Source organism: Epinephelus lanceolatus, chromosome 14 (genome assembly GCF_041903045.1).
Source record: "Epinephelus lanceolatus isolate andai-2023 chromosome 14, ASM4190304v1, whole genome shotgun sequence".
Classification (NCBI taxonomy): Eukaryota; Metazoa; Chordata; class Actinopteri; order Perciformes; family Serranidae; genus Epinephelus; species Epinephelus lanceolatus.
This window is the reverse complement of record NC_135747.1, coordinates 26877513-26891623: the sequence shown is the minus strand read 5'-3', so window position 1 is coordinate 26891623 and position 14111 is coordinate 26877513. Positions and strand designations below refer to the sequence as shown.

General features: G+C 40.2%; 1 protein-coding gene across 2 annotated transcripts; it reads right to left on the bottom strand.

The window, feature by feature from the left end:
- Positions 1-762: 762 nt before the first annotated feature.
- Positions 763-9874, bottom strand: lrrc58b (leucine rich repeat containing 58b). 2 transcript variants are annotated; one of them, XR_004501251.2, is made up of 5 exons: positions 9139-9874; positions 3818-3946; positions 3381-3658; positions 2174-3128; positions 763-1679 (listed from the first exon to the last, which is right to left on the bottom strand). XR_004501251.2 is itself a non-coding variant. In XM_033618180.2 (4 exons), the coding sequence occupies exons 1-4, from the start codon at positions 9594-9596 to the stop codon at positions 2935-2937; spliced, it is 1059 nt and encodes a 352-aa protein (XP_033474071.1). In that variant the 5' UTR covers positions 9597-9874; the 3' UTR covers positions 763-2934. The 2 variants fall into 2 exon arrangements, 1 of the variants encoding a protein (XP_033474071.1); XM_033618180.2 differs by having other exon boundaries at positions 763-3128.
- Between the last annotated feature and the right edge of the window lie 4237 nt (positions 9875-14111).

The window sequence follows — 14111 nt, the reverse complement described above, 5'->3', positions numbered from 1 at the left end:
TTCAAATATGACAGATACCAACATGGTGTGTGAGAAGTACGACCACACAGAGTCAGCATCTTACATTTTTGAGACCTCATCTGCCAGTCACAACTCATTGCTTCCAGTTCATCATGGTTGCATCAGAGCTGCATCTCAGGTTGCATTTGTGACAGCATCCTCCTGTCAAACATATAAAGCATGTGGAGTGTAAGCGCATGTGCACACAGGCTTTGGGTGTAATACAACTCCACACACCGTGCTCGACTGTTTCATATGTGCCTGCTGTTGGTAGACAGGTTTGAAAGGGCGAACAAGAAGGAAAATAGAAACACTGCAACAACACTGGAACCCAACTGTGACTCGGTCAAAGACCATTGAAAACAAACAAAATATGTGATACTCGAAGCATCGCTCTTGCCAGCCACACTGAAAGAAACAGCGAGGTGAAAAGAAATGGAATGAGACGCCGAGGTAGGAACAGAAAGCGTAAAGAGAGACGGGAGAAGAGGAAACAAAGTGGTTAATGGCTGTTGGCAGGTGATGTTAGAGGATTAGCAGATTGTGCGAGGCAGAATGCGCTCAGCCTGGCTTCTCTTGGTTACAGAAAGGGTCTCTAGGCATTCAGCCTCGATAATGAACTCACCTTCATATGCAAATGAAACCTGGACACATTCAAACTGCAAAATGGTTCATGTAAGCATGCACACTTCAAACTCTCTGGCAGCTGTTGTGCCCGATTTGTGTTTCTAATTCAATTGAAACTTTAAAATCACAAACACATTTGAAAGATATTACAATTAGTCTTTATTTTTGTTATTATATACTGTACAGTCTACTTACATTATCTGAATGGGGTACAAGTAAATACAATTAATACATCTCAATATATTTTCTGCTTTTTTTAAGTGCCATCTATTCTTTAGGTCATTTAAATACGTACCATAGTGTTTAACATTTGAAAAAGGATTTCTATAAAAGCATTTTGTTATAAAAAGGTTATGTTTTACTGCTGTTAGCGGATGAGTACAAAAATCACTCAAAAAATGACTTCATAATTCATACTGTTAATCTTGTCACATTTCAGGGTGCATGTATCACATTTCTTCGTACCGCTGTGTTAGAAGTCACTGTTAGTAAAGGCACTTAGATGCTCTAGTAGAGATTATTGTAACATAGAGAAGCGTTCTTCTGTTTTCTAAACATTAAGGTCTAATGTGAAGCCGGTGGGAGGTTTTTCCTCCTCGCTAATGGACACGACCTGCCGGGGAGGCCTTTAAAATCTCCCAGCTTTCCACACAAGAAGGAAGGAAGAGATGTAACCAGGAACAGAAACATTTCCTGTTAAAAATGAAGGTTTCTGTCTCAAAAGAATTAATTCAGAACTGTGGGCTCCATTCACACACACATCCATATTCTTATGCCCAGAGAAAACTAACAGCCCTGAACATAAACATGAAGGCTGCCACTGTGTTTCGCTGAATAGCTATTGTTTCTGTGTGAACACAGTGAATGGTTTTCCCTGGTCCACCCCACATCCACTTCCTGCAAGTGAGCCTGGACAAGCTTTCTTCCACACGCTCACTTAACTCGTGTTCTGGATTAATTTAATAACAACTGTGCCATCGGGACAAAAATGTTTACGGCTGATGCGCAGTGACTATGCTGCTGACAAAAACCGATAGTGTCCCGCTGCAGAGCTCCAGGCTCAGGCCCACCTCCAGTGCTGGGACCATCTACATTGCCCGGACCCATGGTGGAAAATCATGTTTGTTTATTGGGCTTCCTTATCAGTAAATAATGTTTACATGCCACTGTATTATATTGCACAGTGTACTGTTAATAAGTATAATACCCTATGTAGCATATATTTAATACATTGTATTAAGTCTGTTTCAGCTGCCGCTACTTTGCTAACAACGTTAACATAGCTAGCAAATGATAGCAACTTATAAGGTTAGAATTTGTTGCTTAACGTTTTATTATCTAACTTTTAAAGTTATAGTTTAATAACTAAATATTAGGCAGTATTGTTAAGCGTGTGTGTCTTATTCAAACTAATGAACACATGCTATCATATCCTGAAGACTGTCTCTGGTAGGCGAACATGATTTCAGACTTCCTTCTCCATGCCTAGGGCTGGAAAAGATCCGATGGAGGAGGTGGGCCCGGGCCTGGAGCTCTGCAGCTGGACCTCTCTTACAAAAACAGATAAGCCTTGATCTTTTACTACTGTGTGGGACAGTGTACTTGCACAAAACTTTACCCAACAGGACCACACACAGTGCATATAAGGCCATCTCACTCATCATACTCAATCAATTTAGTGTACTGTAGTTTCTGCGGATGTTTTATAAAGTCCTAGACTGTTTTCCTTATTGGCATAGCAGCTTTGACGCTCACCTGGCATGAGAAATTTAAACAAAAGCTGTCCATGTGTGAGCAGTAGCTGGACAACAAAACATGTCAAACAAGTCATGTCAAAACTTTCAGAAAATGCAGAATAATGTGCTGTTGCTACAAAAAAAGCACCAAGTGTCATATGAAAGTTATGCTGCCCTGAAAGGGCAAAGAACCCTGCCGCTCCTTCAGCCTTCACTGAGTTTTACTGCCCTCCCATGCTCGACCATGAGACCAGTACTTTGATGGAGTCACGACTGACATACTGTGGATTTGCATGGCTGCATGGGAACTATGTAGTTTTGTTGACTCATATTATGCAGTGTTAGAAAGGGAACAGATTCCTGTCTGAAAAGTTCCATTAAATGGAGTAGAAGTCTTTTCAGGACACCAGCAGGAGGCTGACTGTTAAACTGTATCACTGTGTGTGTGAGAGATGTATGTGTGTTTGTGTGTGGTCAAGTCTGAAAGCCAAGTTCATCTCTGTATAAATGCTAAAAACAGTGACAGACTGACAAGGCTTCTCCGGAGGGTCACAGGCTCCTCCGTGTTGTACTATCCCAGAAGCACCCTCTGCAGGCGGTATGCGGGCACGCTGCTCTCATCCTCAGACTCTGCGTCGCTCTGGGGGTTGGAGCTGCAGGGAGAGGTGCACTCTGGGGAGCACAGGTAGTGCATGAGGGGCAGCCGGTACTTTCCGCAGAAGTCTACAAATTTGATCTGGCGCACACATGAGTCAAAGTAGACGCCTGGAGAGAGTGAGAGAGTGACAGAAAAACAAAGCCAGGTTCAAGTGGCAGGGCAGTGACTTGTTTTACTCTGTGCAAATGTATGGACACATCAGCATAGTATTATAATAGTGGACAACTGCTCATTTTAAGGGATCTCAAGCCAAAAGGGCTGAAAAAAAAAAGTAGAAAAATCCTAACATTTTATCAAATAAAAACAACTCAACTTCAGTCTGTGCATTTACTTAAAACACTGTGAAAAAACAGTCTTACCGGCACACTTGGGGTTGGGGCACTTGCTGGCCAGGTCTAGGTAGCGCAGCAGGTTTGACGGCAGGTCGTGGGGGGAGTAGGGAATATTTCGGCTCTTGACTGTACGTCCTGCCAACTCTAGTAGTGACGGGGGGTCATAGGTCATCTCCTTGACGAAGCGCACCACCAGCGGGTTGCCACGGAGACTGAGCTCTTGCAGGTGCACCAGGCTGAGGATCTCCCTTGGCAGGAAAGTGAGCAAGTTGTTGTGGAGACTCAAAGATCGCAGCGAGTGGAGCCTGGAGTAAAACAGAGAAATGATTTTACCTACAAAACATGACTGCAGGTGTGTGCAATTATCAGGTACACGCAGGGAAACAGCACATGCACACCTGGCTTTCATGTAATCTGGACATTGTTTACTGAAGGTTACACGGTGGTGGTGTATGTGCTGTTACCTGGTGAGCTGCGGGGGGACACTTTGGATGCGGTTGTCACATAGGACCAGGTAGCTGAGGTAGGGCAGGTTAGCCACTTCAGGAGGAATGGCTGTGATGTGATTTCCACCCAGATACAACAGCTCCAAACTAAGGGACAAAAAAAGAGAGGAGAAGAGTCAATTTAGAATTTGCTATGTTTATCTAACTGAATAATATCCCACAGTACAGGATAATATGACAGTGATTATACACTATTTGGGGATTTTTTTATTGTTCTCGGTGCTCTATTTTATGGGATCCCAAAATTAAAAGAAAATTATTATCTATTTTTCAAGTTACTTCAAATACAAACTTTTTTTTTTTTTTTTTTATTAAGAGGTTCAGCTTCAGCATCTGCAGTTTGTAATAAAAGCTGACGCGGTACCCACATTTACACACGAGGTTAAGACATTATAAAAAGGGAACTTCCCTGGCCAACAAAGCCGCATGGCCCCGGGTTATGGTTTTTATTCTGCATGCTTTAACACCAATAGTGATTCCTGAAGCACTATCTCTGAAACCATTTACACTTGCAACCCATGCATTTACTAAGTGTTCAAAAACAGAATGCACTCTCTCTGCTTTACACTCAGTTTGTAATTTCATAACACACTCATTGCAAACTGCAAACACTGGTCACTACATTGCTATACTATTTGGCCGACTGCATTTCCACACTGACATTTGTGAAAACATTTCTAGGAACCGAGTTCTCTAATAAATCAGAGTTTGTGTACTATAAATAGGCCACAGATAAACAGCTGGTTTTAACAACAATGAAACCCAATGTTAGATAGAGAGATGTGGATGAAGTCTTGTGGTCACACCCACAAGGAAACAAGATTAAGCAAGACTTAGTTTTGTTCCTGAATGAAAATCTTTTGATTTTCTTCTAAACTACTTTGGTTTTGTTGTTTAAGGGTTAAAACATAGAAAAACAGAAAAGATGTACTTTTCCTCATTATTTGTACTGGTATTGTGTTATGTTTGGAATAAAGATCCATATTTTACACATTTGAATACTTGTATGTATGTGTTTACTTCACGTATGACAAAACTTTACTGGAAATTGCTATGCCCTGCAGAGAGGAAAAGCAAAAGCCACAAGTGTTTTTCATTTATGCTATGATGATGGTTTTTGTGTCCTGTATTGGAACAAAAACACATTTTTTAAGAAGAGTTTTGCAAGAATTGTTTGCTTTGCTTTATGTTTTGCTGGTTTAGTGTAAGATTTTGTGGTTAGTGTGTAGTTTTGCAAAAATAGCCTACAGTTTTGATGATAGTGCCTAAGCCAGAAAAAAAACGCAATATTGACACATTCCACAAGGGGGCGCTAAAGACACATGATTATATGATGAAGAGTTACAGTAGTGTGCAGGTGCTTGTGTCTCTGTGTGGCTGAATTTATTTGTGGGGGCCACGCAAATTATCACAAAGACAAAAGACAGAGAGACAACAACAAATCCAAAATTATCTCAGATCCTCAGGACATTTTCACAGTAACACACAGTTATGCATCACCCACATGTGCGAAGATAAGATATGGAATAAATTTACATCTGTTTTACTATTCTTAACAAAGATAAACCTAATTAAACACACGATGATCACAAAATCACTGCTTCCAAGTTTAGTAGACAACAAAATTGTTGTGTATTAAGACAACAAAAGGACACTGGTAGGTTAATGGATGTATAGGGTACACGGGGGCATAATTGGGAGTGAAAAAGAGAGACGAGGAGAGAGAAATGGATGGCTGGTCAGCGAAAGTAAGCTGTCAGGCCATCTGCCTGCTGGAACTGATGACACAGCGACTGCGAGACAGGAAACCATTATACTGTCCTTGGTGGCTGAGCACTGAGCAAGCCCCCTCTGTGACGGGGACTGAGACATTCAGGGTCTGCTCACTGCCCGCACCGACACAGTGACACAAATCAGCCACCAGAGATTGAGGATGGCTGGCGATGGTGTGTGTCAGGGACGATATAAAAAGCTGGCAATTTTCACAAGTAAGCGAAATTGAAGCCTTTTTTCTGGGCCATTTCACCCAAGAGAAACTGCATTTAGGTTTCCTTCTCCAAACACATTAAGACATATTAGCCTATATCACGTAGATGATTTACAGTTATATACTGTTCACCCACGCTTAGACTGTGTGTTTTAGCATTTTGTGATTCAAAATAAGTACACTTTATGACACTGGTCTAAAGAAAAAAATATGAAAAGGGAAACAACATCTTAAAACATATAAAATGACATGCAGATGGGGCTTCTTCATGGCAGACATTTTGACTTTGAAGTTTTGCTAATAATTTGTTAAGCTATGAGTCGCGAAAGTGTGCTAGCTGCTAAGCTAATTCATGCACTGTAAAAGAGAAAATTGGAACAAGCCGGCTGTGTAGAGAATCAAGATATCTTCAAATGAATAATAGCTGGCTACATGAGATTTTAAATTAAGTGGCCTTTTTCATCCTCTACCTCTTATTCACTTTATCACTGGATGTGCCACACTAGCGTGATTGCATGCGTGTTTGCTATTTGGCCTGACAGTGGGTCACTGTGTGACTTGCTACTGTTAAACTTGGAAGTGATAAGAAAGAAATGACCTCATGGCTGGCCTCCTTTTCTGTCAATTTCTTCCACGCTATCAGAAAAAATGCTTCTACTGAAAGATTTAAACTGACTGCTGCACACACTAAGTGTTGTTTTGTGTCATTACTCTTGTCTGTTTTGTCATCAGTCCTATTCTTTCACCATACTTTGTATTTTATTTTCAGAATTTCTAGATATACAAAAAACTATTTGTCTCTCCAGTGTGGCCACGTGTAATTCTAGCAGTGACTCCGCCTGTATTTGCTGTATCTTTTGTTTATTCACTTTGAATACATTTGATCACAATAATTAATGTGTCTTAAAAAATTCCATGACACTACTTCTTTCCTATCATCGTTTAATCAGTTTGGGGTAATTACTGGAACAGAATGAACCAATTTCCCTGCTTACACTATGAATCACATTGTTTACGAGATAAACTGCCTGGAAATGAACATGACACAAACAGACAGATGTATAAGTGGTTACAGAGTGGTAAACACCAAAATACCCATAAAAACAGTAACATCTACAAAGAGGGGGATAAACTGACCATATGTGAATTACACTTTCAAAAACTACACAGGTTGCCACCTGGGTGTGGCTGTGTAAGGGATAGTGTCAACAGTTTTACAAATATTGTTGCCAGGTTAAATAAGTGGGTCAACTGCTCTGACTCAAGCGAAAAAGCAGGTGAAGTGTGATGAAGTAGGTTTATAGTACTTTATATGACACAACTGATTTAAAGGGATTCAGAGCTTTCCATATGGAGCACATGCAGCATACAGATAAAAGCTGACTCTGTCAAATACAAAACAAGAAAGCATCAAAGGTTTTAAATGTCAGGGTAAACTTCTGCAATGTTCCCAACTTCAGGGACTATTTGGCTGAAGGTCAACGTGGTTGGAGAGAGTGTATGCTCCAAAAAGGCATTTTGTCCTGTGTCATTATGACACTGGCTTACAAGGCTATTTCTTCAACTACATTGTAGTTGATGTAACGCTGCAATTACTATTTATTTTCACTATCAATTAATCTGTTGCTTATTTTCTCAATTATTTGATTAATCATTATTTAGTCTGTAAACTGTCACACATGCAAAAGATGCCAATCAATCAGCTGGGTGTGACTTTGTATTTTTCCTTGAGCTTCCTTGAGTGACTTGGAGGAAATGCATTGGTTGGTTGTCGCTGTCGGATTTGAAAAACTTAACATTTCATGTTTGAAAGTTAAAAGTTGAATACAAAATTCTGGAGTTAAAAAAAGCCTTGTTTTTTTACTCTTTTCGTTAGTGCAAACAATTTATTTTTGGTAAAATTTTAAATGAGACAAGTAGAATAAAGTGATTTCGATGAACTATAACTATATTAAGCTTAAATATGGTTATGGTTTTTTTTCTGAGGGAAGGCTTTCACCCACATACTGTGTTCATGGACCGTCGGAAATGTAAAAATCCAATGATAATTTTTAATAATAATAATAATGGTATATTTTGACGATTTAAGAAATTATCAGTAGAATAAGTACAAAAGGTACAGCCATTTATATTGTATGGCCCTCCCCTAGGCCAAAACAGGGTGTCTAGGTATCAGACAGTTAAATGCAATGCTTTTTAAGACTCATTCAAGACACCTTTTAACCAAATTTAGGACAGATTTTTGGACAAATCATGTTTTACTTATTTAAGCAGGTAAGCATTGCTGGAAAGTAGCGTATTTGGTCTTGTGAGGAGGTAAGTGTTAGGGATAAAAGAAATTAGATGAAATGTTTGTAGTAGTTCAGACCTCAAAATTCTAAATTTAAGACTACAATGATTTTTAAGGCCTCACTAATGTAACATTGAATTTTAGACATTTTAAGACTTTTTAAGGACCTGTACACACCCTGCAAAATAAAAAACTGACTCCCTCCCCAGTGCTTAAAAAGTTATTTGACATGCATCCCCCTTTTTGCACCACCCCCTCCCCTCTTATAAATACAGAACAGTCCCTAAAGCAATAAAAACAATAAAATATTAAAATAGCTGGTCAGTCAAATGATCTGCTTTATCATTAATAGACTTATTTTATTTCAGCTGTACAGTTTGTCACATACGACTTTGCTTGAAAAATCACTGCAACAGCATAATTACTTATCAAACAAACAATCAACTAATCGACTAAGGGAGCTATCATTTCAACTCTAATTTGATATTCCTTAGTAGTTGCCAATTAGAAGTCCCTGTCAACAGTTTTACTGCCATTGTAAATCAGTGCATACAGGCAAATTATATACGGTAACACAGCAGGTAGCCATAGCAGCGCACGTGCGTTCCATGTCATGTAAGGTTACCGGTTAACTGAAGCGAACCAACGGCTAGAATTAATGTGGATAACGTTAATGACCTTATCGGTTAATGACAGTGATATAAACTCGACATTCCTTCCTCATACGGAATATGACAAAGAGGAATAACATTGGTTGTCTTCTTTGTCTCCACAACGTCCATTATTGTGATTTATTTGTATCTAGTTGTGGAATATCGTCGATTAAAGTAACATTAGCTAACTGTTAGCTACAACTGACTGTGTGTGAGTAACGTTATTTGAAAGTGGCCCCTCGCTGGGTACCTGCCCTTGCTACTCACTCGGACTTTTAATGGCTGTGTCAAGTTAGCTAACCGTTAACTTTTCAGCTTCTGGTGTTACCTGTTTCTAATATTTGCTTACCTGGTTAGGTTTTCTATCTCTGCAGGTATACTTTTCAGTCTGTTTCCGCCGAGTGAAAGCGACTGCAGACGCAGCAGTTTCATACACTGGAGCGGGATCTCCTCAAATCGGTTCCCACTAAAGTTCAACACCTCCAGCTGCAGAGAGCCGAACTCTTTGGGCAGCGAAAACTGGTCCAGGCGGTTGTTCTTGGCGATGAGTGTCCTCAGCCTGGTCAGTCGCGTAATGCTCTCACAGATGGCCGACAGTCCGTTGTTGCTAATGTCCAAAAACTCGAGGTTGCAGAACAGGCTGACCGACGCTGGCAACGAATTCAGTCGGTTGTAGTTCAAGTAGAGCTGTCTGGTGTCCCTTTTCCTCTCGTCGCTCACACTGTCAGCACTGAATGTGTTCAGATTCAGACGGGAGAAGTCGAGCACGCTGTCGCCTGTCGCTGCTGCTCCTTCGTGAATCTCCATTTTGGCGATTTTAGTGTGAATTTAAACTCTGAACAAAGTCCTTGCAGAAGTTCTGCTGTAGGCTGAACGCCCCCGTAAACCGCGAGTTAGCTCCAGGACTTTTCTTTTCTTGACATGAAGACGGCAGATACCTCTACACACCCGCTCGTGACATTTAACCGCATCGCTAGTGAAAATCTAGGTCACTAATTTTAGTAGTGAGAACAAGCTACTGTTGCTACACGAAGCAACATTGAATGTGGTGACGCTCGCATACAATGCAGCCGTTCTTTCACGAGGGATATTTGCTGCTATGTTTAGAGATTGGTTAATTTTTCAGACAAGCCCCGCCCACGCACGCGTTGATTGGCTAATCTCCCAATCTGTCATTTTGCAACAGTGTTAATTAGGGCAGTTGCAGCACGGTTATTGCACTTTATTGACACTTTTATTGCTATACAATACCACGTTGGTGTTTGTGATTGCTCTGGCTTTGAGTATTGCAACAACGGAAGACCAGAGGCCGGTGATCCACCATGCCAACTGCCAACAGTGCGATCTGGCATTATGCAACACCCCCTCTCTGTTACATTATGCAATACTCTGCTGACTTGGATGTGCATAGCATGAGAAAAAGGTACAGGATTATTGGGTCCCTCCCACTGAATTCAGATCCGTCCATATCACTGACACAGCTGTATGTGTTCATGTTACTATATGAGGAGTATAGGGCAGATTCTAGAAGTGGAGATTTTCCACATATTTCTGCAAGTACTGCAAATGTACAGTTTTAAGGAACTGTTTTTTCCTGCTAGTTAAGATTTTGTCATCAAAACATGACAACTGTGTAACTATGATACAGTGTGACTAACTGTAACATGGTCAGTCATACAGCAGTAATATGTGTAACAAAGTCAAATGTACCTGACATGCTTAGGCCTTCATAGTCAATATGGAACGTTTGATACTCAGTTTCTGTACCCCTACGTTCACCTTTGGGTGTACCCCACCTCTAAAGGGGCATCTCCCGCCTTGCCTCTCCCCTTTTGCTGTTGAACTCCATGGAAGAGGTAAGCGACATAAAGTTAGAGACATAAAGTTCATTTTATGCTAACATATTCCCATGTCACTTAATTTGTATAGGGGTTCGAGTTAATATGGATTTGGTTTTACCTCTTGCTGTCAGGTATGTTTTATTGTGTTTTAGTGTATTGAATTGAATGTAACAGTTCATATGGTCGTAACTGATGGAGGATTTTATTTGTACCTCTCTTACTGTGTTCGCCGTCAAAGATATCCATGGTCTGGGCCTCTATATCAACACAGCATAGACAACACTAGAGTCCACCCATTACATAAACAGTATGTGGAAATAGGCTTTGTGCCAAGTAGACCAGCTATAATCCTCCAGTATTGTTTCTAAGGGTGGGAATCACCAAAGGCTCCACCATATGATATTATCACGATACCTCAGTCGTGATACAATATTATTGCAATTTTAAATGTGTTGCAATATACTGAGGATTGCGATAACATTTTTCTGATATGTTGTGATTTATCACCTTTTTCCAACTGCAAATAATGTCCCCAAAGTAAAACTTTGTCAGCATATAATAAGAAAGGCTACAGCATGGCTTTTTTGCAGTAAAATGTATGTAGTGGACTGAAAAAGTATTTGATTTTATTATTCAAGTAGGCTACCTAAAGTTTAATTTGTATTTGTAGTATTAATGGTTTATTTCATTTAAAAAACTGAGACTTGGAACTGTGTGACAATAAGATATTGCCACACAAATATTGCAATACTATGCTGTATCGATTTTTTCTCCTACCCCTAACTGTTTCCACATTAAGCCAGATATTGCATTATGACACTGGCCCTTACGTTACTCTACTTTATTAACATATGTTAATAAAGTATGTGGTATTTGGCAGTTTTCTAAACATTTTTTTAAAGTGCTTCACCATTCATTTGTACAATATCAAACACAAGAGACAAATTTGAATTAAGAAACAACAAAAGAGCAAAAACATAAGTTAAAAAAAGCGAGTCTTAATATGTTTGTTTAAAAAAATCATTTCATTTGATTATCAGTGACAGAATGTACTGGCAATTCCTGTCCTTTTTGGCCTCACCAACTGAGGCAGCCAAAGGAGCTGCATGTGTCTCTGCTTCTTTTTCCTAGAATAGGAAGTGTAACAAAAAATGTTATTGAAAACACATTGTTGGGTCTAGGCTTTGACTCCCAGTTCCCAGGAAACAGAGACAGACCAGACAAAAGTCTGGCGGTACAGACAAATTACAGTGTGTTAATGAAAAGACATCTGCTAAGGGTGAGAACTAAGGATGTTGTGATGCATGACTGCCTGTATGAGTACTGGCAACTGAACTTCTTTCATCTGTCTATTGGCTGACCAGCTTGGGGATCCATTTGCAAATATTAATATGGATTTTGCAATAAATCTTTGAACTCTCAAAGACAAGTTTGCACTTTGTGAATTTATCTCTAAACTGCCACCACTGAGAAACTGTTGTTAATATTTAGAGGCAAAGACAGCAGCTGTCCTTTTAAGCCAGGCTTGGCTTAAGGGAGCTGACCTAAGAGACTTTGAGTCACTTTATGGGCACAACAATTTAGAACTTTACCCACAGGCTTTACTATGCAGTAACAAACATACTGGATTCTGAACTACACTGGCAGCCAAAGGAGGGAGTCCAATAGTAAAGTAATGGGTTCCATATGCTTTGTATTTGTTAAAAGTAAGGCAGGGCTGTAATCATGAATTTAACATTGAGGGGGACCGTTTTACATCTACACCTCTTCCTAGATGGGGGTCTGAGAGGAATTCCCCCCCAATGAAAAGTTGTTAGGGTGCTTTCAGACCAAGAGTTGTCTTGCTTTGGTTCAAATCAGGGACTCATTTTTTTCCAAAGCTGCATAATTGCCTAGAGTTGGTTCGTGTTCTCACGGCAGCATTTACAAGCGGACCAGATCAAATGCCTTGCGTGAGAAAGCTGCTCTTGATTGGTCAGAATTTCCATGCGGGAAAAATCCAGGAAGTAAACAAAATGTTGAAGACGAGTACACTTGCAAGATAAATGTGACACTTTCTAATGTCACAATGGAGGGACAACTACACAGGTTGAGTTTAGCGCTGGTCATCGTGGACTATATTGCTGTCATTGTTCATTTTAGTCAAACCATACAGTTTGAAAACGAGGCGCGGCTCCAACTAGAAAACAATGTTTTGATGCATTGGATGTGCTGAATGTGCATATTAAGGCAGTACAGGAGGAGGTGCACATTAATAATCCTCCAGGACTGTAACATGCTCATGTTTAACCCAAACAATGTGTCATGTGACTGCAGTTGGTTCGGATCCAGGTCGGAACACGTTCTCACCACAAACGAACCGCACCAGAGTTCGTTTGTAACCGGGCCGAGACCACCTCTTCAAGAAGGTCTCGGTCCGGTTGTTTTGGTGCACACCCGAGTGCGATTGCTGTGTTCACACCTGCCCAAACAAACCAAACTTAGGGTGCAAACAAACTTGAGTTTGTTTAAACCGAACCAAACAGGGCAGGTGTGAAAGCACCCTTAGAAACTGAACGACTAAACAGACCATTTAATAGAATTTTGAAACAAAAAAATCTCAAATAAGGGGTTCTCAAAGTGCCACTAAGTGCCACTTTCGGGAGCCAGCATATAATTTGAAAACCTCACAGGGAAAGTGCACACAGTATGAGTTCTTTATGGCATATACTATGACTTTTTATTACCTTTTATGACGTACAAACAAATACTTGAACAGTCAACAGTGATATAGTCTATGTCACTGGTTCCCAGTTGCTGGGTTGCAGTCATTCTGAATCAACCGCAAGTGACTTGCTTACAGATCAACTTTGTGAGAAACACTTTGTTTTCAAGTACAGTGAAGTGCCGTTTCCTGCTGTAGAGTGAGTGAATAATGAACAGCTACTTAACAGAGACAGCAAACTAGCTTGAGACATGGCCAAACCCAAGTATGGCGCTGAATGTATTAAACTGTGTGGACCTTGAACTTGAGACTAAGGAGAAATCCGGACCCTGTGGCTGGACCAAGTGGGAGAACTGGTCTATGTAGCACTCGCATCACATTCTAGCATGTCACTTTATAATAAATTTGAACGTCATGAAATATAGAGAGTGTACAGTGTTTGACATTGTTTGTACCCACCCACAGAAGTCGACCCCACTTGCACATGCCACACACAGAACTGCAGTACATAGTATTATTAATATCAGTAGTATTAATGATGGCAATTTGTTTATCCATGATTATGATTACATTTGCTTATGATTATTTTGGACTGTGGTGCATGGTTTCCTATTGCAGCATAGCAAGTTATTTTTTTCTATCAGTATATTGAGGGGGACATTTTGGACACATTTGAATATTGGGGTGAGTGTGCTCCTCTCTCCTGCCCAGGAGAAAGAAACAACTTGACGTGATTTCAGACTTCTTTCAAAGTCAGACATTTATTTCTTATTCTCC

Coding starts and splice junctions, on each gene's coding strand:
- lrrc58b (XM_033618180.2), bottom strand. CDS start 9,596: ATGGAGATTCACGAAGGAGCAGCAGCGACAGGCGACAGCGTGCTCGAC. Junction 3,947..9,138: donor GAGATAGAAAACCTAACCAG/GTAAGCAAATAT, acceptor TTTGTCCCTTAG/TTTGGAGCTGTTGTATCTGG. Junction 3,129..3,380: donor CCCCAACCCCAAGTGTGCCG/GTAAGACTGTTT, acceptor CACTCTCTCCAG/GCGTCTACTTTGACTCATGT.